The 24,718-nt window shown below is 43.3% G+C and overlaps 2 protein-coding genes across 3 annotated transcripts; one reads left to right on the top strand and one right to left on the bottom strand.

Annotated features, from left to right (window-relative positions):
- Positions 1-1,123: 1,123 nt before the first annotated feature.
- On the top strand, positions 1,124-12,915 carry col9a1a (collagen, type IX, alpha 1a). The gene is made up of 32 exons (XM_029503687.1): positions 1,124-1,249; positions 2,099-2,173; positions 2,551-2,589; positions 2,684-2,746; positions 4,179-4,232; positions 4,368-4,403; positions 4,642-4,665; positions 5,199-5,252; positions 5,365-5,418; positions 5,550-5,582; positions 5,827-5,883; positions 5,971-6,024; positions 6,129-6,182; positions 6,284-6,337; positions 6,602-6,655; positions 6,737-6,790; positions 6,948-7,001; positions 7,209-7,262; positions 7,383-7,436; positions 7,534-7,578; positions 7,686-7,739; positions 7,847-7,900; positions 8,377-8,430; positions 9,424-9,495; positions 9,976-10,011; positions 10,127-10,171; positions 10,328-10,360; positions 10,559-10,705; positions 10,973-11,027; positions 11,219-11,407; positions 11,656-11,733; positions 11,827-12,915. The coding sequence occupies exons 1-32, from the start codon at positions 1,175-1,177 to the stop codon at positions 12,030-12,032; spliced, it is 2,064 nt and encodes a 687-aa protein (XP_029359547.1). The 5' UTR covers positions 1,124-1,174; the 3' UTR covers positions 12,033-12,915.
- Positions 12,916-14,099: 1,184 nt separating this feature from the next.
- Positions 14,100-19,609, bottom strand: ptp4a1 (protein tyrosine phosphatase 4A1). Of its 2 annotated transcripts, none has more exons than XM_029508855.1 (6): positions 19,471-19,609; positions 16,960-17,663; positions 16,757-16,849; positions 16,468-16,598; positions 15,708-15,782; positions 14,100-14,885 (listed from the first exon to the last, which is right to left on the bottom strand). In XM_029508855.1, exons 2-6 carry the CDS (start codon positions 17,062-17,064, stop codon positions 14,768-14,770), a joined length of 522 nt encoding a protein of 173 aa, XP_029364715.1. In that variant the 5' UTR covers positions 17,065-17,663; positions 19,471-19,609; the 3' UTR covers positions 14,100-14,767. The 2 variants fall into 2 exon arrangements, with proteins under 2 accessions (XP_029364715.1, XP_029364725.1); XM_029508865.1 differs by lacking the exon at positions 19,471-19,609 and adding an exon at positions 19,257-19,406.
- Positions 19,610-24,718: the final 5,109 nt, after the last annotated feature.

Genomic DNA, 24,718 nt, shown 5'->3' with positions numbered 1-24,718 from the left:
TACTAAAGTACATAGAAGTATATGAAAATGCAACGCCCACCAGCTAGCAGGCTAAAACAGCCCGTCGGCTAACAGGCTAACACCCTGACCGACCGCGATTAGTGTGTAAATTTTACTGCGCTGTTTTTTGTTTTTTTTTGTTTTTTTTTTTTTGTGAAACCCGGAAGTTCTTTCCTTCCTCTGTCCGTAGAAAGTGCACTTCCTTCGGGGTAAATCTGCCTCCACCGACAGAGAGCGGGTAAAATTTCTAAATCCTCCACCGACTGCAGTTTCCGTTCACACAGCCGGTTGCTTAGCAACGACCATGCCTCGTGGCTCGGGCCGCACCGCCCTGCCTCTGATTGGATAGACGGATCAGCCAATCAGATTCGAGAAAGTCCTGTTAGCTTGTCACCTGCTCTGGCTGTGAACAAGCTAACAATTCAAATTAACTTTATTGACAAGAGACAAATTTAATTCTGCCAGGGCAGGTTTATTAAAATAAACTCACTCCCCAGAAACAGCTCAGTTTGATCACATCTCAGATATTAACGATCCCTCACCTCAGTGCTGGTTTAGGGGACATCATGTGACCTACATGTGACCTTCTGGTCATGTGCTAAGAAGGTGTCATTGAGCAGGAAGAGGAAGATCATCTAAAAAAAACTTTACATCTTACATTTTAGTTAAATGATTTTTGTCTGATGAAGAGAAAGTGTTCTTTTTTTTTTTCTGTCTCTGCACAGCCAGCAACACACACCCATCCGCAGGTCAATATCACTCTACTTCAACATCCTGTGCCAACACCAGCATGAGCAGCGAAGTGTGGCAAGCCAGCAAATGAGTATTACTGATAAGTTGGACTTTCTGTGTTGAATTGTGTGGTGGATTTTTATCCAACATTGAACATGCAAAAATATGCATGTATGAAAGTCAAAAGATCGATAGCAGACATTTTGTGTTGTGCTGAACATTCACTGTGCTTTAAGCTTTAAACCTAGAGTAACGTTAAGTACACCCCACCCTGTCTGTGCAGAGAAACCTTCCTCCTCCTCCTCCAGCCAGCTCAGCTTCGGCGTCTCATGAATAATTAGGACTTTCTGAAAATCCTCCCCTTCCAGCAGGCAGTGGGGTTTCAGTCGGGGGGAGACTGACAGGTGGACCATCCGTGAGCCCATCTTGTCCTGGGAAGACCATGGAACTCTCCGGGATCTGTCGGAAGTCTTTGGTGGTGTTTTTACTGCAAATCGTGCTGATTTGCTCAGCTCAGGTGAGAAGCAGACGCTCCTTCTTTTCAGCCCTTCATCTGCTTGAAATAAAAACATCAAGGTCTCGGTGATGTGTTTATAGAGACATCATTCAACTTTGTGGTCTGCAATTTTTTTTATTGATATAAATAAATGGATTTTAAGCATCTCTGTGATGCCTAAAAGAAACTTTACATCTTACCTAAACATCACACTTGCACCCTTTTGGTCTCATATGTTAGACTCCTCTTGGAGTCCATTATATCTTTGTTATTCAGCATGTTTTCTATTTCATGCTGTCTGCACAGAACTAAGCTGATACTTTAATAATTGATTAAAACACTAATTATGCTGAATGTTTTTACATGCTCTAATTAGTTTTAAAATTTTCCTTCATACAAGTTTCTTTTTTAAGCTGAATATCCTGCTTACTATGTCAGGGTAATCATTTTATTTGTTGTTTTTAAACACCATTGCTGTGTGAGTCTTGAACAGAATCAATACGAGGTATGTAAATGTTAAGACTGGGTGAATTTAAAGAGAAAGTGTGTGCTATAAAAAGCTGTATTATTTATACAAGACTTATTTTTCATCTCAGTGTGTACACCTGGCACCAATAAGCTCCGCAGAGCAGCAGTAATCTGAACACATGCAGTTACTTAGGCAATATAATGGGACTCTAATGGGGAACCAGGTTGAGTTTCACGACCTTTCCCCTCACGTCCACCAAACAATGAGACTCTGTGTGAGCTGCCCTTCACACTAAAACCACCAGCAGCAGCACTGGATGATATTTACAGATTAAGTTCGGATGGAAAAAAAGCAAACTGAAGACTGATTTTTGGATTTATTTTTCTTTCTCTCTGTCACAGAGGGGCCCAGTTGGTCCCAGAGGCCCCTTGGGGCCACCCGGAGTAGCCGGTGTTCCCGGAGTGGACGGCATTGATGTAAGTTGACGTTTTGTGTCTTATTCTGTCACAGAGTTGAGATTTCAGAAGTTGATTCAGTTGGATTCAGTTGGTTCAGTTCCTTTCTGGGTTAATCAGCTCAGAGAACAGTGAAGCAGGTTTTCATTGGTTTGGAGCTTTTTCAACAATGACGTGTGAACAACTTCATCCTCAATACGTTCAAGTTCATTGTGGTGATAAACTCAAGTGTGACTGAAAAGAAGCTTCTTTCTCGCTTATGTTTGAATGAAACTGAAGAATTTCAAGCTTAACATGTGCAAATGTGATAACCCACTTTGATCAGCTCAAATATGTGTCACATTTGCACGGATAAAAATGTCTGTTTATGTTCACATGCTAATTGCTAACAAATGCAGGGCGACAGAGGAGACGACTCCACAGTGAATGGTGAACCAGTGAGTTAACTTTTAATCCGCACGAAATCAGATGATAGATCAGCAGTTAACATTGTGGAGGTGATGAGACCTGAACCTGAACTTCTGCTTCCAGGGTCCTGATGGCGATAACGGCAGAGATGGAGCTCCTGGAGCTTCAGGCCTCCCAGGAGCAGATGTAAGTGACACAACACTTCGAAATAATTGAGATTAACAAACGGGCGGGCTTTGGTTTGGACTGGTTGAGTGTTGACCAATGAGAGAGACTATACAGCTGCAGCCATCATTATTAAAGAGCTTTGGATCCAACAGCTGCTGTAATCCAGCCGATGAAAGTCCTGCTGGTTAAACTCTCCAAAGAGAGGATGTATTGAATCTGTGTAAGATCTGAGCTGGAGGACTTCAGACATTCAGCTGCAGTTTGTCTTGGCCCACCGCTGAAGAAAAGTGTGGAGGAGGAAAAAAAAAACATTCCCTGAAAAAAATCAATCGGACTATTTAAGGGAGTCTCAAGTAGCTTCCTGACAGAAACAGGGCTCTTTTTGTGTGAGATGGAGGGCTGCGCGGGGGGATCGGCTACCCAGAGAAGGCTGACAGGAGAGAAATGTATGCTGGGAAAGGCGGCACAGAATGGACTCAGTGTGTGCTGTCGGGCAGATTCAAGGTTTCAAGTGGACTGAAATAGTGAAAACCTTTCAAGTACACCAAGATTTTAGATTTAGACCCAGTTTGCACAATCATTCTTTGAGAAACTGAAGAGCATGTTGAAGAACAGATGATTCGTGCATGCCTTGAGGTGGAAAATTCCCCCTTTGGGTTTCTACCTTCATGGGACAGATGTAATCTACTCTGGTCACTGACTGAATATCTGCTATTTGGTGCAGCTGATTCCCGTCACAGGCAGCACGGCGGCATAGTGGCTCCACAACAAGAAGGTTGTGGGTTCTATTCCTCCCACCGTCCAAAGACATCATGTTTGTGTTAACTGGTGACCCTAAATTGTGCGTAGGTCTGAGTGGTTGTTGGTCTCTGTCTGTCTCTGTGATGGACTGCAGAACTGTCCAGGGTGACCCCGCCCTTCGCCCAGTGTGAGCTGGGATTGGCTCCAGAACCCTCCGTGACCCGGAAACGGATCAGAGGAAGAAGATGAATGAATGAATGATCCCCTCACCTTTCATGGTCTGAGAGTTATTTATAGAGGAGGCAAGTAAGGAGGAGCTTCGGCCGCACACCCCTTCTGACGAGTCTTCAAAGATGGACGCAAGCTTAGAGAGTCTGTGGGCGAAGTTTGGCATAAAGACCAAATTAAAAGCTGCGATGTATGGACTGCAGATCAGGATGATGCTTCTTCAGCTCTGGGTTTAGATGTGATGTAAAAAAAGTTGTGTAGTGTGTTAAATGCTAATTTACCGTGGTTTTCATCAGCGAATGACGGTGAAATCGTACGATAAATTATTTGTATTTGTATGTATTATTTATATAATACATACAATTAAATCTGTTCAGTAAACTATAAAACAGTTTGAACATATTTTGATTCATTTTCCGTTGAAAGAAAAGACCGGCTTCATGACATTGTGGGTAATTTGTGTTTTTTGTCATCCCTATAGGGGCCTGTTGGACCTCCTGGGGATCCAGGCCCAGTGGGCCCAAAGGGGGCTAAAGTAAGTTCACCATATCTTACTGCCAGTTGCGAAATTGTTTCCTGAAGCTGAATCTTCATTAAATCTAAATTCTGAGTCACAGACTTGGATTCATAGTGATAGATATTCATTTCCCTGCACTCTCTTTGTTTTCAGGGGGATCCAGGGGCACGTGGACCGATTGGAGAGCCTGTAAGTCCAGATGATCTGAGCACTGAGCACCGATCTGCTCTTTAAGTTACAAAGCCCTGCTGTGCTACACCCACAGGGACCAGTTTTTTTAACGTTCGAAAGATTTATTTCGGATTATTTTGACAACTTTCTCCAGCAAGCATGAGTTTCAATATCTGGTTCTATAATATATAGTCTTCTCTACATCGATCTGTCCGGGCTTCTGCTCACCAGTCAGTCCATGTTTTCTCTGTTGCAGGGCGTGGGACCTGAGGGGCTTGACGTGAGTATCTTCAGTATTATGATAAAATTTGATCTTAGCTCGGGTTAGAATAGGACGATAAACACAACAAATGCAGCGCTGCATCGCTGAGTAGTATCAAAAAACAATTAGAAACAAACTTTTACTGTGAGGCATTAAAGATGCATGTCAGCCTTGTGGTGTCTCTCCTGGAAAACAACCAAACTGTATCAGCAAATCTACTTATTTTGTTTGGACGTGTAATAATGTGATTCCTGTTAGATTATGTTCAGGAGTAATACTTTTTTAATGAATGAATGAAGTGATATGTTAATAAATGTTAACAAACATTTCACGAGCCAAATACATAAATAACCACATAAACTAAAAAAGGTCTATGGGCACGCCCACTGATGATGTCAGAGCACATTGACCACACCCCCAGTACACCTTTACATCTGCAGAATGAGTCTTTTTATTTTTGACTTTTATTTTTATGAGGATCACAGGAAACAGTCAGTGGAGTGTGAAACTAACTAACTTTACTGACAACTCTTTTTTTTTTTTTTTTACAGGGTATTCCTGGAACAGACGGACTTCCAGGCGAACTGGGCAAAGTTGGAGCCCCTGTTAGTATTTTCATCCATCAAATGTATTTAAACATTTAAAAATGTTGGCGCTGCATTTGTTTTAAGTTTTCTCAGGTGGAAGTTAATGAAGGAAATTGTGTATTTCTCACAGGGAGCAAGAGGCAAAAGAGGTCAAGTTGGTGCTGCTGGTCCTGCTGGGGCTCGGGTAAATATCATCCTGTCTCTACAGCAAACTGATCTCAGAGGAAATGAGGAAACCTGACTTTAATCTTTCAGGGAGCTGCGGTGAGAGTTTGGGTGATGATAATTGTAATGTCCTGTGTTTTTCCTCTTCAGGGACCTCCAGCTGTCTATCAGGGCGAGGACCTGGTAAGTTTGATCGCAGCGAACCTTTTCAATGTTTTTACTGTCTGATTTCAGATTCATATTTCCCACATTTCTTACTAAAAATGGAGCACACTCTTTGGAAATAACGTATTGGATAATAGAATCGACAGTGAACAGGTATTGGTTCTCTTGCTGCTCTTTCCTGGTGGCTTTGGCGTCACTGTCAGTGGAGCCCCCAGGTGGCAGGGCTCTTCCATGACCTCAAATAGGCTGTTGTGTTTTTCAGTGTCCCAACGCCTGTCCCTCTGGTCTGAACGGACACTCTGGTCTCCCTGGCATGAAGGTAAGTTGGGCATAATTTACCTGCACCATTCTTTAAAATACATTTAAATTAATTTGACAAATTATAAGGTTTTGTTCCTGCCTGTAGGGGCACAAAGGGGCAAAGGGTGAATCAGGTGAGCCTGGAAGACAAGGACACAAGGTAACATCATGCTAAAGACTTAGTTTTTAATAGGTGGAGAAAGAAAAAGAAAAGATGGCTGTAGAAATTGTACTCTGACATAACCGGGGCACGTTTGGTTTCAGGGAGATGAAGGTGACCAAGGTCTGACGGGGGAAGTCGGAGCTCAAGGACTACCAGTAAAAGATCTCCTCACACACACAGAGCTCTCAACACTCAGTCAAACATGTTAACATGGGACGTTTCTGTCTCTCTTCCTCTGTCCGCTGAGTGATTTTAGGGCCCCGGTGGACCAAGAGGCCTCCCAGGAATAGTGGGCTCCAAAGGGGACAGGGTAAGACGTTAATGGACACACTCATAACACACTTCATGTTTGAGCACAGAACACACAATCATTTTACATCAGGAGACACAAGGTGTCTTAAAGCGTTACCAAAGAAATGAGAAAATAAAAGCTGATAAAAGTTCCTGACCGTCTCTTCGGTACCTTGTCCACAAGAAACATCTATATTTTTAGGTACACAGTCAGATGATTTGATTGACTGGATGAATTGTTGTACTTATAATGGCAACAACTACTCAATGTTCCTCCAAACAGGGACCTCGAGGAAAGCCAGGCGATGTGGGTCCTCGGGGAGGCCAAGGAGAACCAGTGAGTCTCCAATTTATCATCCCCTCGATTAATTCAAATATAAGAGAGAGTGACTGAACTGAAGCTGATTACGTTTTTTAGGGTGATCCGGGCCAAAGAGGAGCCATAGGCGAGACCGGGCCGAGAGGAGTGCTGGTAAGATCCCAAACACAAATCAGACCCACAGCTCACAACACACCCCTTTACACAGTGTGTATCCCCAACAAACTCAACAACAAAATCCAAATGGAAAATCTTTCTGACAACTCTTAATTTAACAAGCTATCATTTTCATGTGTTTCCTCCTTTGCAGGGAGACCGAGGTTCACAAGGAATCAGAGGACTACCAGGGCCTAAAGGAGAAGCTGTGAGCACTGTTTCATCGGAATAAAGCCGCAATTAACTAAACAACAAATCCACCTTCCTACCTCCTGCCATAACATTTTACACTAAGTCCAACATCCTAATGATAATAAACCCTCTCAGCCTTCTTCTCTGTTCTACACAGTGACTCATATACCGGCTCCATTTAAATGTGTGTAGTATTGTATGTAACCAGCGTTATTGTCCGAAGGGTCTACCTGGTCCGGATGGTCGTGAGGGAATACCTGGGCTTCCGGGATCTAAGGTGACTTATGACTAAAGTTCTTGTTGCTGGAAAACAGTACTTGGAAGTGTTTTATTAGTTGGAAAGCCTGAAAGCAGAACCTGTGCTCTTGTCCTGTTTAATTCTTTCTGTTGCTTTTAGGGTCTTCCAGGGAAAAGTGGGGCTCCGGGTGACGCTGGCCCACAGGGACTTCCTGTAAGTGACCTCCGGCCAACTCGTCCCTCAATCAGTCTGTCAAATTCTCCTTTTTTGAGCTCAGGTATTGATGCTTGATACCATCATCTTCATGCAGGGGTTACCAGGCACCTATGGCCAAAAAGGACACAGTGGTTCGAAGGTACGACAACATTTAAGAATTCATTGAAAGCTACCACTGCCCCTGAAAGCCACATCTCGACAGTGGTTTTACTAATAAACTTATATTGTTGTTGTTTTTGTCACCAGGGCGTCACAGGTGATCCAGGTGTGGTGGGACTGATGGGTTCTCCAGGTAAACAAGTAAGTGTGAAGCCCAACGAATTGTTTTACATTGAACAACCGGAAAATCGATAATGCTGTCTTTGAAAACTTGTTGGGAAAATTGTGCTTGTCTCGTGTGTTTTCAGGGCGAGCGCGGTGAGCAGGGAGAGGTCGGACCTGTTGGACCCAGAGGAGGACCAGTGAGTCTCTGAGATCATTTCCATGTTAGCATCCTCAGCTCTTCAGCTGAGACTTCAGGCTTCAGCTCTTTGGCGTCAGTTTACAAAATTACAGCCATCAGATTTATAAACTAACATGATAAGGCAGAATATTTATCTTTTCACGCCGAAGTAACTCTGGTTAATGTTTGGAAGCTAATAAGAAGATGCAGAATTGTAGGTGGAGTGAGCTCCCATCGCCTATACTGTCCATTTTTTCAACAAGAACAACCACAACCATAACAAAAGTTCAGCATTTATTTCAGATCCTGTAACACATCTGAAGCTTCAGTTGAGTGGAGATGTCGATATTAAAGCAGGCAATGCTCAGCAAATGTTAAGATTATAAAGCTTTCCTAGATTAGAACTATTTCTCTGTGTTGCATTTGGATATATAAAAGCAATCATTTGTGTGTGTTTTTTTAACTTAAATTTAAAGTTTTCTTTCTCGTGTTTAGGGTGAACGAGGAGAAAGGGGACCTGAGGGGCCTCTAGGATCACCAGGAGCCAGAGTAAGACCTGACAGAGTAAAAGTTGGGCAGACCAGTAAATGTTTCATCTATAAACCTTCATAATTCAGAATTTGGCAAAAGACCAAATAGTTCAGACCAACTGTGAAAGAATTGAATATTATCACTAGCTGTATGTGTCCTCAAAGTGTCGGGAGTGTCTGAGACATCTTGTTGGCAGGAAAAGAGACTTTTAGGATGAGCGAACTAATTGAATCCAAGAGAACAACCAGATGGTGGCAGAGAAAGGGTGAACAAAAGCATCCAGATGAAAGGAATTCAACCAAGCATAAAATATTAAAACCGTTGAAAGCGGTGAAGAATTCAAAAAATCTCCAAGATGGCATTGAGCGTCTCGGGCGAAGTGCCAGCTGAACCTTTCTGTTGAGATCAGAGCTGTTCAGTGCTGCTGGAAAAGCTGGACTCTGTCAAACAAAAAGGTCAGTGCGCTGAAATCGGTGTCCGACCCCCAACACGAGGACTGTTCACCAAGGTAAACCTTCTGCTCTGTCAGGGAACTGAAACCTGGTACTGTGCTTTTATTGGAAAGAGGAAGGCCTTTATGAACTTCTGTCCCTGTGGTTCAGCCTGTAATCCGCCGGTGAGCGGGCATGAATGGCCTCTTGTTACAGAAATCTCGAAGCCCAAGGGGTTTTTCTGCAGCTCGGGGGGGAATCTGGTCAGGAAAAGAAGCTGAGAGAACTGAAAGAGCTCTCTGTTCTGCAGGAATGCCTCAAACTGGTCTGCTCACTGTACAAAGCCATCAGTACCCACATGTGCCCAGAGACATTTTATGGGGCGGGGGTGGACTGTCAGATGGTTTGTGGGGTCTTCAGGACCTTCCAGCTCCAGCTCAGTCCCTGTCAAGCTGGAAATGTTTTTCATTTTTCTGTCGATGCGGTTAACGTCACACAGTTGGTCTTGTGTTGTGACTCTGGGTGTCCATGTGAGTGTGTATATTTAACAGTTTGTGTGTGTGTGTGTGTGTTTGAACAGGGAGGCAGAGGTGATCCAGGACTGCCAGGACTTCCAGGCCCGGCTGGTTATCGTGGCCAGAAAGGAGACCGGGTAAGACGTGATGAATCCGGCATTCAGTCACGCAACAGAAAAAGCAGCAGCCATAAAACTGACAGTGAATGCAGCTGAACGCAGCCGAGGTCACCTTCACTCAATCGTGTCTCACCATTCTCGTGTCAAACGTCCCGTTTGCTGCCAGTGTCGTCAATTCTTTGGATCAATAGATCGGTGGAGTTAACTCGTTTTAGATCCAATTTAAACCCCACTTAAACCCCTGAAAGCCTGAAAAACCGACATTTTGAAATTTTTGTGGCGCTGCCAACATGGATCAGGAGGATTTCGTCCTTTGAGGAATAAAATTTATCAACTTCCAAAATCTGCTTTGTTCAACCCGATGCGGGGAAGCCCTCATATTGAGGAGAAACACGGCCAAAGATCAGTCATTTGCTCTGTTCCAGAATAAAATAGTGACAGTTGTTTTATATTAAATAGCTTCAAACATTCTGAATTATGAATTGTGCTGTTTTCCAGGGTGGAGTTGGCCTCGATGGGCCGAAGGGAGACCAGGTTTGTGCCATCAGTTTCAACGTTACATGCAGACATTTTGAATTGGTCCAACAGATTACTGAGTGTTGCGTTTAAGTGCATCAAGTGTCAAACTTTTGTTGTGCGTTTACTTCAGGGATCTCCAGGCGCTGAGGGAACTCCGGGGGAAAGAGGAGACTTGGTGAGTGAGCACTTCTCTTTCCTCATTCATTTCTATTTAACCTTTAGATGAAATGAAAATGGTGGAGCTGGTGTTTTATTCCACAGTGTCATCATATTTTCCACAAACTCTGGAGCGTTTGATGTTTTTATATTTTATGTCTGTTTTCTCTTCCAGGGAGAACAAGGAGAAGCAGGAGAGAAAGGATCGGTGCGTTCACGTCACAACAACTGGCCCATTTGAGCTTTGCCTTCAGTATTTCAGTTAAATGAAAGAATCCTTTGGAAGCTCCGACAGGCTTTTTTCATTCTCCTGAAAAAAAACAAAAATCACCTCTTTTCAAAGAGTTTTTTTTTTTATATATCAACACCGACAGTTTTAACAGTCATCTCTTACTGACACTCACAGACTGGCCCCCCAGGAGAGACTGGAAATAAAGGACCTGAGGGCGGCCGGGGGCAGCAGGGCAAAGAGGGCAAGGCGGGCCAAGTCGGCCCACGAGGCATGCAGGGCGACATGGGAATACCGGGCCTCCCCGGAGCGCAGGGCCCAGCGGTGAGACGTCTTATCTCTGACTACAGCTGTCACCATTTTGAAAAACCGATTCTCTAATTTACATACTGACAAAAGAAAAAGAGATGTTCCAAATCCTAAAACATTTGGGTTTTTACCTCAGTTGAACAGGAAGTACAGAACAAAAATGTGTTTCATAGATTTTCTGTGCTGAGTCTTCACCTCAGGGGAAAATAACGCAGGATATTTGCCCAGAAATGAACCAGGAAGAACAAATGACTTATCGGCGTCAATAATCTGTTTGTACAGGGAAAATCACCAACAGACACTCACATCAAACAGGTCTGCATGAGAGTAATGCAAGGTAAGTGTTTGTCATCTTCATTTGTCCACTTCAGGTTTCACACTTCCATTTCAAGAACCTTCAGACATAGAAAGGTTTTTTCTGTGGTCATCTCCACAGAGTAATCTCAGAAACGATCTGTGATTTCGACTTTGAGATGACACGACAGAGAGATGCGGACTAAAACACAACTCTGAACTTTGTTGTCACAGAGCAGCTGGCCCAGCTAGCAGCCAGCCTGAGCAGACCTGAGTCAGGTATCTCCGGACTGCCCGGTCCCCCCGGCCCACCTGGACCTCCAGGCCCTGCTGGGGAGAACGGTTTCCCCGGACACACGGGATCACGAGGACTACCCGGACTGAAAGGTCCGCCCGGTCTGATTGGCCGCAAGGGACCCAAAGGTGAGACCCACGAGGCCGGACTGGCTGATGGAAGCACAGCAACTGTCCAGAAAAAGGCTTGCTAACGTGGCGATCCGAGAAAACGCACGCCTTCATGTTATCAAATTGGTTTGTTAGGGTTTTTTTTTTTTTACTCGTGACGTTCCCTCAGCGCCCGGCCAAGTCCACCTTCATTTTAATGAGGGAAGAGATGAGCTGTGAACTCTGGTCAAAAATAGAAACTTCAATTATGTGTCTCGTCCCTGCAGGTGACCAGGGGGACCGAGGAGACAGAGGACCCACAGCGAGAGGACCCAAAGGATCACCAGGTGCCCCCGGCCTCCCAGGTAAAGGAATGAGGCGCCGGATTTTTGGACAATGTCCTCACAGACCGGAGCAGGTTTCTTATTTCAGATATGTCTTAAATAAATGTCTCTCAGGTGACCCGGGCCGACCGGCTTACGGGAAAGATGGCCGTGATGGAGAGAGGGGGCCCCGCGGTGCTCCTGGTATTCCCGGCGTTCCCGGTCCTCCCGGTCCGGCCGGTCTGAACGGGTACTGTGAGTCGTCACAGTGCGTCCTGCCAATGGTGGCGTCGCCGGTTTCGGCGAAGGACTCCAGCATGAAGGGCCCCAGTGAGATGTGAGCTGAACTGGAGGAGAACTGAGAGACTGGAGGAGAAACCAGGAGAGTTTAGACCATCTGGGTCTGTCTTTGTCTTTTCTTCGTTTTTTGGGGGAGGGGGGGGCGGGGGTTTATCCGCTCATTTGGAACTCGATTGTTTTTTCCATTGAAGCCATGTCCGTGGTGACGGATGTGAAGGCGGACACCAACCAACACTCATCAGCTTTTATGTCAAAACCTTCATTTACCTCAGTTTCTGTGCTTTCAAATTAAAAGTCGTCCAGTTTTTTAAGAAATTAAAAACTCGCCTGCCCCAAATTCACAAAACAGCAAAAAAACGTTTCTCTGTTATGTTTATGTAAATGTGTCAATATGCAAATTATACTGTTGGATAAGGTACGTTTGTTTGGGAGTATCTTTGTTGTCTTTCCCCTCCTGTGCCTTTTCCTCTAAATGTAGGATATGTGTGATGATTTCTGTCATGTCGACTGCTGTTTCTGTGATCGGCGGTCGGCGATGTGTGAAGAGCTCTCTGGCAGTTTTATATGACTTCTTATTTATTATATCGAGGTTTGACGCGACATCTTCAAGTTGTACAAAGGAGGAAATAAACTCATTTTGATAACCTCTTGCATGTTTTGTATGGACAAAACTGACAGGACTGAACAGCTATAAGATATTTTTCCTCCTATGTGAAACAATCCTGCTGTGTGAAGACGAAGTTTAACTATTTTGGTTTTCACCTTTCTACATATTTAGTACCCAAATTGAACTGACAGGCGGAAAAAGTCCAGACTTTATCTGAAGGTGGCTTAATTTTGCATCAATTCATGTTTTGTTTCAATTAGACTTAAATTTATTAGAATTTTATATTAAAGGCTGAACTCTTTACTTCCTGAAAGCTTTTACAGCCTCTTGTGGCGTCAGGTTTAATCTCAATAAACTGAACAGATCAGAAGTTTGGTGTTCATTAAAAGAGACAAAGTCCAACCGAAGCCACGTCAACAGCTGCGTTGGATTGAATTCAGAAGACAGTTCCAGACTTTTCCAGAAGAAAAAAGGTCCAGCTGAATCCAACGCCAGAGCAGGTGAGTGAGCGATCACAGGGGGCGAACATCAGCGGTCAGGAAAAACAGATTACTTATTCCGCAAGATTCCTGTCCTGTCTCAAACTCTGAAGCACTTCCGCCTCGTTATCTGAACTTTAAACTAGACCAGCTTAAAAAAAAAATAAATATACAAAAATCTGTGATGAGGATTCACAAACAGAGCAGATTAAACTCCAGTGAAGCCTAAATACGTTAAAATTGCCCTGAAGTTCAGAAATTGGACAAATATTCAGTTAGTTTCCCTTAAAAATGAGCCGCTGCAGATCCACAGAATATTTCCTTATTTTACATCTTTACATCTTTTATCTTTGTTGGAATTCAGATTATCTGCGTTGTATTTTGAAAATAAATCTAAATATTTTTCTTCACTATCTAAAAATCTTTAATCTTTAAAAACATTTTAGTTTTATGAAAAGGAAGCCTGTTTTATTAGGTGATTCTTATTTCTTGAAACTTTTTGCAGTCAAGTATTTAGAAACTACGATAAGAATTCACTAACATTTAAAATAACGACTCATTTTACGCACTTTTTTTTTTTTCAGTGTATCATTTAATGTACTCTCACAAGTTGGTGAACAGGTACAACTTTGTCGCTCACGGTACTAAATCACACATCCATTGATAGTATAAATAGCCAACCTAATAATAATAGTACACATTTTCAAATACATAAAATCATCAAGTATCCAAGTCTTAAGTTACGGACATCAAATAAAAAGGCATACAAAATATCGCAGACGTTGGAAGTCCAGTTTGAAGCACAAAAAAATAAAATAATAAAATAAAAACAAAATAAAAATCACATTTTGGATATGGCAGTTAATTAGTAAACAGAAGGTTTGATAGATAAAAGAAAAAGGTTTGAGTTCCTAGACTTTCAATTGACAAATATTGCAACAATTAAGCATTTTATATTAAAAAATAGTTACTGAAAGGGCATAAGTGTGTGTAAGACTTCCTGCACAAGACAAAGGCAACTATTTCTTTTTTTTTTTGTTTGTTTGTTTGTCTTTTGTTCCGAGTAGAAAAATGAAACACCTCTTCCAAATGCCAGCAGGAGACGACTCCCGCCTCGATTGCCTTTGTTCCACTTCGATTGTAAGGCATTTATGGATGAACCATCTGATTTTAAGGAAGGCATAACTCTTTCTAGTCAGTCTTGAAACGGAACCCTAAAGAAATAATAATAATAAAAAAAATTTAAACAGAAATGAGGGGAGATAATTGCTGACGGGAAATTAAAAATTTTGTTTGTTTTTTTTTTTTTTCCTTTTTCTCAGCACATTCTCAGCCGATGGAAACGCACTGGCCAATTGAAATCTTTGGGATGCGTTTGCAGAATAAACAATTAACTCCAACATCTTACAACAATACACAACTCAGTGCTGCCCTTCCTCATTTTTTTTCCTTAATAAACGGGCACATGACGAGGAAACATTTTAATCCCGGTTCACACAACTCGTTTTTACTCTTTTTTTTTTTTTTACTTATTTTTTCGTTTCTTGACACTTGATTTTTTAAACTGAAGAGGGACATTTGGATCATCACGAAAAAGCCTCCCAGATAATAAGCTAGCAAGGTTGAATTGAACTCCTCCATATTTTTTTTTTTTTTTGTGGGGGGGGGTTGGCGTGGCTCATGTTTGGCTCTACTGGATGCAGCAGTTATTGCGATGGCCGTTTGAATCTTTGAAGCGCAGGCGCATCTTTGGACGATACTTCTCCAGGTAGAAGAGCTGCTTGCTATTGAACGCTCCCCGACGCTTCCTGGAAGAGACGACAGGAAGTTAAGTTGACCAATAAAGACGACGCTTGTCTCAGGAGTTGTTTCCTGATTGATCCAGCCAAGTGTTGCTGGCCTGCTAACTCAATTAAGAGGAAAAAAAAAACAAAAAAAAAAAACTTCTTTTCACTGCTGGCCATAAGTAATTGAGCAACATTTGATGCTGAACATGCTGAATGTGCCCAAAACTGGTACTGAATCCAACTTCATTATTAGCCACGCACATTAAATTTAGGACTGACAGACACGAAGACTGAAAGCATGAACGCTAAACATTCTCTGATTAGTTGATAAGATAGCTGGCCTTGATTTGATTTTAATTATTTTCCCAAAGTGATTAAAGTACTTTGATTTGTCAGTTATTTGTCAGAATGAAATATGGAAATTGCCTGACACACTATTTGCGTAAATTGTCAATGAAAATCTCTTTATCTTTTTCAAAAGATAACATGCAGGACCTGAAAACATTTCAGTGACTCCGACTTAAAACACCCCCTCCACTGATTCACTCATCTCACCATCTGATAACTGAGCTATTTAAAAAGGTCTGAGTCATCCCTGCATGCTTCACCAACAACAAAGTCGTCCAGTTTCTGAGAGACATACAAAGAAACACAGGCGGATGATCGCACAACGACTGACCAACCAATACAGGGGGCGTGGCCAAAATATGTGTCACAGGTGAAGCGTCAGCAGACGTAAATACTAAAGATACTGAGAAAATGTTAATCTGACTGAGATTGTAGTTAACACACATCAGTTTGACCTGTGGGCACTGAAATGTTTTCATCCTGCTGGGAACTTACTGTCGAATGAACTGGACAGCGTCTTCATACTTCATCCCACATTCGATCAAGGCGAGTGCGACCAGAACAGGAGCTCTGTGGAGGGAACAAGAACAGCTTTTCTTACCGAAGGTCACAGATTTCAGAGCGTTCCCGGCTTCAAATTCATCTGACTTCAATTTAACACAGAAAAACTTCATTCACAACCTTTAAATTTGTGACTCAATACAATCAAATAATCAGTCTTATTTTAATGGCAGACAGCAGCTTCACACCAAACTGTCTAGTTATTTAAAGTCCAGATAGTTCCTGAATCTCAGATCTAAAACTAAGATTCTAAAATGTAGATGGAAACAGAACCAGTTTGACAGGTTGTCCTATTGAACTGATTCCAAACAAACAAAACATGAGTGATGTGTCATGTACAACAAGCACAACAACCAACACAGGAACCGTTTTACAAAAATGCCACGTATGACATTCGTGTCATTGTATTTGTTAATTTTCAAATTCTGACATCACTAAACAAACTGAGCCATCAACAGCAATGTTTTAGTCACGAGCTTTGAATTTTATACAGTAAAACAGCAAAGATTGCTTAAAAATGTTAAATAATCCTAATCAATTAAAGAGCATTCAAATTAGACTGAGGAAAGCAGATCAAGTTCGACACTTGTCTGTTTCTGTGACAGAGACTGGACCAACAGAAGGAAGCGACACTTTGATTGGCTGAATTCTTCCTAACAGGGATCACGTGTGAACTGTAATCCTGCCGGCTCACCTGCCCAGTCCCGCCACACAGTGGACAGCTATGCAGCAGCCGGGCTCCTCCCTGAACTTCAGCTTCAGCAGGTTCAGCCAGTCGTCCACAATCTGGTTGGAGGGAGGAGCTCCATCATCGAATGGCCAATCCTGGAGGAGCAAGAGGGAAATGAGGGAAGCCAAATCACACAACGGGATGAAAACTGACCACGCACGTTGGGGAGGAGAACTCACAGCTGAGGACACTTTGTTTACATTAAATCCATCCGCACTCATAAACTTTGCCAGTTTTGTAGGTTGGAACTCACCAGAACCTGGATTCCCTCTTTCACCACCAGGGTGGCATCATAGGTGGCCTCACAAACTCTGACTACGGTGGTGACTCCATATTTCTTCAGCTCCTGTTGAGGACGGACCAAAGTGTTGGTGAGCACAAAGACAGAGAAAGTGACAGATTTCTGGCATTTTGCTCTGATGTTTGTTGTTTTCGTCCTCTTTTGATGAGACTCACCTCAATGAACTTGTTCAGGGTGGCGTTGGTGGGATTGTGGGTGATGAGGAACCGCATGTTTTTGTAGGTGATCTCCACAGGGGCCGGTCTGTTCATACGAGCCATTGTGACAACTTAAAAGTAAAATCTGAACAATAACGAAACCCAAAAGTCTTCCACAGAGTAAAAACACCGATGTAAACGCTTAGTTAAAGTCGGAGGGAATGTCAAACACAAACGTGCCAACAAGCTCCCAGAAACTGAAATCCTCCGGTCTTCTTTGAGGTTGGCAAGGCTTCAAAAAAAAAGAAAAAGAAACTGAACGAAGGCTGCGACAGGCAGACGGGGAAATTTGGGGAGCGGTTGGCCGAAAAAGGGCGGACAATCGGAAAAGTAACTGAAAGCCCTCTCCTTCAGAATAAAACAAAAGAAAAGGAGGAAAAGAAAAAACAAGGCTGGTTCCACCTTGATTCTGGCCAGGCGGAAGCCGACGAGGGCAGTGTGCAGCGGGTGGAGTTACCCCATCCAGGCCGAGTTTTCGCTGGTTCTGGGAGGCGTCCCGGTCCTGCCAACTTCCCGGGATCCCTCCTGTGGCTCAAGTGCTTCGGATCGATGGCGAGTTTGGCCGTTCACTCGTCTGCATAGGCGGCGTGCTGAGCCTGGCAGTAGTCCCCACTGCCCTTCAGAAACTCCATAAATGTGTGACCCAGAACACCACAGAACTGCTGCAGGAGACAGAAGGACCAGCTTTTAGAGACACACAATCCAAACACACTGTGGGGCCTCAAACACATCACACGCTCTTTGTGTGGGGGAAAAAAAAAAAAAAAAAAAGACGCAACAGCCAATAAAGGTGAACTTTGTCTGTGAGAAACCATTTTTGTTTCTGTTTTTCGTTGGTTTCACATTTATCATTTTTCACCGACATTAATGTCAATTTTAAGAGCGCAGAACATCCAGCTAGTTGTTCCCGGAATACAGGAAACAATGTGTTTAGCTTTAACAGCTAAACTATCTATTCAGTGAAATATGATCAATTTAATACTCTCTGAAAGTTGCTACCCTGAAAAACATAATTGTTTTAAACGAGCAAGAAATATTTTAATTCCCAAGAAGCCGCAAGAGAAAATTTTTTTATACATTTACTTCATGAATAATTTCAGCAGTTAAAGAGATGACACCGTCTACAGATCATAAATAAAAACACATAAAATAACCATAAAAAAAACATCACTGTTTCAAATATTACAAAAGTTGAGATCACATTTGTAAATTGTTTTCATTTGAGACATGCAAATGCAGAAATACCGGCTCTGAGCTTCCATTTAAATTCAACTATACAAACAGGAACCAGTCAAAGAGGAAGTAAAATTCACCAAACATGAAAAAAAAAAACCTGTTTCTGTGTCTTTTTGAGTTTGTGGCAGCTTTTGTGCTTTCATATGCTGCCAGAAGCACAACAGAAGGTAGAAAGCACGAGAATGGCGATAAAACAATCAAGTCTCTGTGATTCTATTTTTATTATTCACGTTAACTCCTTCTACTCTGAAAACACAACCACGGTTGAGCAAGGCATCACCTGCCGTAGGAGTCTACGGTTCGATTCCCTGAAAGTCCACCAGCATTTACGGTTTACATAAAAATACTTCAGAGGCAAACAAAAGGCTGTCAGATAACTGAATTAGTGTTTCATCTGTTTCACATCGATGAATATTTTCTTTAAGCCCAAAACACTAATAGTTCTTTATCATCAGCAGTTTGCTGTGAGCAGAAATGTTTATTTATCTAATATTTTAAGTGTTGGAGACAATGTGATCATCTGAAATGGAAACAGCATTAAAATCCAGAGAGACTTGATCTAATCCGAGTCCACCACGAGGCCTTCAGCTGCTCTCTAAGCTGACCTTCCTGTGTGTGTCCAACCTGAAGGATTTTACTTTATCACAGATCCGCCTGTTTCCAAAGAGGATTTGTGTGTGTGTGTGTGTGTGTTTTGTGTTTAAAGGCCGGTGAAGCGTCCTTTGTGTGGCGGCAGCTCGGCCGCCATCATCGGCCGTTAGAGGCCTGCTGGAGCCGACAGGCGGCCGGACCTGGCGTCGCTCTCCCGGGGTGGTCGGGGTGGTGGCGGCGGTGATGGAGGGGAGGGTGGGGACGGACGGACGGACACGGACATCCCCGGACGGAAACCACCAGGAAAAATAGGCGGTGTGTTAAAATCTAGATTACTTTAAAAAGGCGTCGATTTCTATCCGAGCCGGCCGCTAACCCGGCGGAGGGAAACCCGCTGACGAGGCTCCGTGTCGGTCTACAGAACCCACCACTAAACGCGGTTCAGCCCGTTTATCATCCAGCCGGCGGATCCCGGAGGTTCTGGACCACGTCCCCGGCTAATCCCCCTCCAGAGCAGGCCGTGATTTCAGCCGCAAACGGGAAGGCCGGCCGGGGAAGACGGCGTCCTGATGTGGCGCTCCGAGCGGAGCCGGAGGGGCCGACGGGACACAAAATGGCAGCCGGGACAGAGACGGTACTTACTGGGATATGCTTACTCATTGAAGATTGTAGCTTAATCATACAGCCGGTCCCCAGAAAAAGGTAAAAATGGAGAATCGGTTCTCCACCATACAGTCCGCTGCTGTTTCTCCGAGCGGAGCCGAAGTCTCCTGGGCTGCTTCGGCTACTTCCGCCAAGCTGGAGAGAAACGGAAGAGGGCGACTTCCTGTCGGGCGCTTCAAAGTAAAACACCCGCCCCTGAGAGGATGAGTTTCTAAAAATTAAATGAAGCTTTTTTTTTTATTATTATTTAATTTTTATTCATTTAACAATATTTGTATTGATCTTCCCCCAATATAAGTATAAAATATATATAAAATCCCCTCACAGAAATATAAAGAACAAAAAAAAGATTAAAAAGTTTCAAGGAAGCTTTATTATTTATTTTTTATTCAATTAACAATATTTTAATTTAACTTTCCTTCATATCAGTTCAAAAATATATATTTGTTCCCCCTCACATCCTCCTGAGATCGTGGGGGGTAAATGAAGTGTTGGAGTGGTAAAGAACACATTTCAAAGAAAACATTTTTTAAACTTTTATAACACATGCACTGCAGCAGACAACAGGACAACATGCAGAGAGGAAATATTCAGGTCTAAAAGTTGGGTTAGGGAAATTGTGTTGATCACAGAATAGAATTAATGAAGAAAATAATCACATTTATCAGAAATCAAATTAACATAAGGTAATATTAATCTATAGGTATTGCACACATATTTCAAATATACATATTATATTTTTCATGCCTGATAAATAACAAGAGACAGCCGCAGAGGAGAAACTTGATCATTAGAAAAAAAGTCATGACTTTGAACTCGAAACCATATCAGAAAATGATTTTAATCCACAGCACAAATACTCGTGACCTTCACTCATTCTCCTTCTGTTAAACATATAATAAACATGGCTGCATCACACACAATAGTTTAACACCTTTGCATTGGAGGCCAGGAGTTATTTTGAAAGAAAGCTCAGAGCAGATCTGGTGTTTCCTTGGCTGAATCGGCTGCAGCTTGATGGAGGTCTGGAAACCCCACCCTGAAAATGTGAGGTGGTCTGTCCAGACATCTTCCCCTCAGGCTTCAGCTCAGGTGGAGACTGCTGAGGCCTGGACTGGGCACACCAGAACGCCCCCCTTATAAATAACCCAACAACACCTGAAACTTTCCCTGAATTAACAGTTTGTCCTCTTTAATTTCTGAATGGATGCACTTTGAAAAACGTGGGTGAACATTTTTACAAAGTTTATTACACTGAAAGTCTGAGAGGTCAGTTCATCAGGACCAAAATGAATCAGATCATACTACATACAACTAGAGGACAAATGAACAGACAAGCACAAAATCACATTATTTCTTTCATTGTCATTCATATATTCTTGTGTAAGCAGAACCAAATTTCAGCTTTTTCTATAAACTGTCTATAGGAATTACAGAAGAGGATTTCTTTATACCTTTTATTCACTTTTATAATTCACCAGTTTGACCTTTTTATATGACGACTTCAACGTTATTAATGATTTACTAACATTTATAACTGTTACTCTGCTGGCCCTCCATAAAAGAAATAAATTATGACTCTTTATCTTTATGACACATCCGCTTAATAAAAATCCGTCAGGTCAACTCGTTCAAGGTTGGTGAGTCATTTCCTGTCTAATCTGCAGGAGGCACATTTACATCACCTAAATGTTTGTCACATCACAACAGTCTGTAAATATCCCACGAGGTGTTTTATCATGAACCGATGAAGTTCAAATGAATTGTTTTATTACAACACATGAAGGAAGTATTCAATCCATTTATCAGGGGTTTGATTTTTAACAGCTTTAGACAACTTCTCTTTTTTCTATTTTAAAGGGTGGTTGTTTTGACAACCACATCTTTAATGCACATAACTTGTGGGATAGATAGATAGATTAATAATGTAATCTAACAAACACACTAAAGCTGCTCTTGAGGCACAGATAGAGACTTTGGTGATTAGGTTTGGGAAGAAACAAATACACTTTGTGTAAACTTAATACATAAATACAGTCTGTCTCATTTTCCATAATGACAGATACACAACTAAACAGCAGGAACACAACAAATTTTTTATGGAATTGTGATTTTTTTTTATTATTATTATTATTAAAGAAGTTGGGGAAACCGGAGCACCCGGGGTAAACCCAACAGGTATGAGAAGTATTGTGTATTGTGTGTTGTGTGTTGATGGCGGTGGTGTTGCAGTAGGTGGTTGAGTTGTTTTAATTCACTTGAAAGGCCTGATGAAAGCTTTCCTCACAGCTGAGAAAAATCTGGCCACTTTGGACTTCTTTTTCTTGGGTGGAAGACTGGGTGGCTCCTGAACACGCTGCTGCAGTAAGGTCACAACAACCTCATCAAAAAGTTCATCCTGTGATGTGGTCGCAACCCTCAGCAGTTCTGTTGGACGGTCGAACACCATATGGAGGTCTTCAGTCATGGTCTGGTTGAGTGCCTTCATCTTTTTCTGGGAGTCACAGGTGTTATTTCCTTTCAGGGCCATGGCTGACAGGTCCTGGGTGAGGCCGTTGATGTCTACCTCTCCAGACACATCGGTTATGTTGGGGACTTTTGTGAGGAGCCTCAGGAAGAGGGCAGTCATGAAGGCATTGGTCATCTCCTCCGTTACAGAAGAGCTCTCAGGTGACTGTGCTGTGTGTGTACGTTGGCCCTGCGCTGCTTCCTCTGGGATCAAACCCAGACTGGGGCCACGTCCTTCTGGACTGTGGGGAGTAACAGGTGCAGGCTGAGAGACTCTGTCAGGAGATGCTATCTGTGAGGTCACCTCATGACCATCAACCCCTACGTTCAACATCTCAACACAGACAGATTCAGATGGTTCTGCCTCACAAAGATGTGGTGTCTGAGGTGTCACTTCAGGCTCACTGTTGGCTTTAGGGGACTCTGGCTCTGGCTCAATGGCGTCCTCTTCTCCGGATGTGGACAGCATTTCTGTGACGACATCTACGATGTCGTTGAGTACACTTGACACTTCCTCACTGTGGCTCCTCTTATCAGATTCTTGTCTGTCCTTCCAGAGGAGCACCTTCTGTAGGAACCTTTCCACAGCGTCCTCGGTCATGGCGTACAGGACCTCAGGTGAGAACTTTGACTGGGCGGCCTCTCTCTTCCTGGTCAATTCTGGGATGACAGAGTCAGAAAGACAGCTGCCCGCTGAAACGATGGGCATCTCATCTGTCAGGCCAGCCGCCAGGTGACAGTACATTTTATCCACTAGTTCCTTTGAAAATGTCCTGAGCTCTCCGCTGGCCTTGATGTCTTCTATAGACTTGCTGAGACGTGCTGCAGGATCCTTTGTTTGGTGCAACATCTCAAACAAGCTGTCCACATCAGACTTTATGGCCTTAGCACCAACTTTGGATCCTGTGCCATTGACCCCCATCCTGCTGAATGAACCGGTAGGTTCAGGTGTTTGAGGGGATCCTGTATCCTTTTTGAGACGGACCATGTACTTTGGGTTTTCTGCCTTCAGTCTTTTCTTCAGCTCTGCCATCATTTTTTTGTACTGCTTCTTGGCAAAGGAGGAAAATTTGACTTTGTCTTTCTTCGGCTCTTCAACTGGGAGGCTTTCTAAAAATTCGTCCTGTGAAAAGAAAAAATCTTGAACCCTGTACAAAATTGGCCACAGATTAAAATGTTGACCGGGTGGGCTGGTCGTCTGGCTGCATGCAGCAACATTTTCAAAGTTTTCATAACGAAGATCGTCTATGATAACTTTGACTATGTCAGACGCTGCATCCTGAGCATCCAGGGAGATGTCAGACAGGGGAGACTTTTTCTTCTCTTCTGCTGCGTCTTGGTTTTCACTGGACCATTTAAGTAAAATGTTGGTCACAGCTTCGGTGGCTGAGTGGACAGAAATCTTTGACTTTACACTCAGCGGTGAGTCACAGTGCTCCGGTTCTTTGACTTCTGGGGTCTCTGGTGCCTGAGGTGCTGGGGTCTCGGAGACTTTCTCAGGTGAGGTGACTTTTGGATGCCAGCACTCTCCCAGCCACTGGAATTTCACCTTGTTCAAACATCTTCTCAGACATTTGGACACGTAAGACACCATTTGACCCAGGAAGCCGATGCTGGACACGGTGCTACTCACAACAACAGCCGGCTCTTCTGGCAAAACGGAGTTACGGAGGGCCTCGGACACGATGGACTCCACCTTCTCAGAAACTTCCTTATCAACTAAAGCTGTGAGCTGTGCAGCGCTGTCACATTTCACCGGCTCCACGCCGAGAACCTCAGCGAAGCTCTCAGAGAGCACGTCTCCCACATTTGTGTTGAGGTTCTGCAGTGTTGATTTTATTTTGCGTGCCGGTTTCTTCTTGTGAAAGCTCTCCTCGATGGAGGGAGTGAGAAACGAGAGGATGAAGGTACAGATGCTCTGGAGCATTTCTGTACAAAGGTCAGCCAGCATAGCTGCTGTGGCCGGGTCCAGGATCCCTGCAGCTAACAGGTTCCACTGTACTGCAGAGAATCTCCTCAGGTTCCTGCTGACGACGGGATGAAGAGCCTTGGCTGGGACGAGGGCAGTGTTGTCCGTCGGTGGTCTGGGTTGGTCCATTGTTTTCCTGTAAATGTTGAGTGGAGTTTGAATCCTCTCTGTGCTTGTAGATCGCTCTCTTGGAGTAACGTGTAGAATGGGTCAGATGGAGCAGGGTCAGGGCTACTTACTTCCTTCTGTGTGACGTAACAAAGGCATTCAACTTCAAAGGCATTTCCTGTCGCGCCGTCTCACTCACGTCACAGGGAGGTTAAGCCAATCACAGACTTAGATTTCTCTGTTGTAAATCATTGAATTAGTTTAAGCGTCCTGCTTTAGCCAAATGTTTGAATGAACATAAACGTTGTGATCGCACGTTGAGTGCCGCCTTTCCGGAACGTGTTGTTTATTGTTGCCATAACGACCACGGTCGCCATTTTACAAAGCTAATGAAGGGACAATAAAGCTATGCGCATTCATTCTTTGTAACTCCAAGTTAAGGTTGCTGAATTGGCAACGGTTACTGTAGCAGCTGAAGCTGAAGCTAACAGAGGCTAACTGCGGCAGCTGAAGCTAACCGAGGCTAACTGTAGCAGCTGAAGCTAACAGGGGCTAACGTACGTCCACCAACTACTTTTTATTTGAAACGTTTGGGTCGTAAAAAGACATGTTAAAATGATGATGCAGCCCAACTTTTTAAAT

Source organism: Echeneis naucrates, chromosome 1, assembly GCF_900963305.1.
Source record: "Echeneis naucrates chromosome 1, fEcheNa1.1, whole genome shotgun sequence".
In the NCBI taxonomy this organism is placed as follows: domain Eukaryota; kingdom Metazoa; phylum Chordata; class Actinopteri; order Carangiformes; family Echeneidae; genus Echeneis; species Echeneis naucrates.
This window is presented reverse-complemented; position numbering and strand designations above follow the sequence as displayed.

Excerpts from the sequence above, each read along its gene's own strand:
- col9a1a (XM_029503687.1), top strand. The coding sequence starts at position 1,175 with ATGGAACTCTCCGGGATCTGTCGGAAGTCTTTGGTGGTGTTTTTACTG. Across the intron at positions 6,183-6,283 it reads TCGGAGCTCAAGGACTACCA|GGCCCCGGTGGACCAAGAGG; the intron begins GTAAAAGATCTC and ends GAGTGATTTTAG. Across the intron at positions 7,579-7,685 it reads AAGGACACAGTGGTTCGAAG|GGCGTCACAGGTGATCCAGG; the intron begins GTACGACAACAT and ends TTTTGTCACCAG.
- ptp4a1 (XM_029508855.1), bottom strand. The coding sequence starts at position 17,064 with ATGGCTCGTATGAACAGACCGGCCCCTGTGGAGATCACCTACAAAAAC. Across the intron at positions 16,599-16,756 it reads AAGAGGGAATCCAGGTTCTG|GATTGGCCATTCGATGATGG; the intron begins GTGAGTTCCAAC and ends TTGCTCCTCCAG. Across the intron at positions 14,886-15,707 it reads GCTGTCCAGTTCATTCGACA|GAAGCGTCGGGGAGCGTTCA; the intron begins GTAAGTTCCCAG and ends CGTCTCTTCCAG.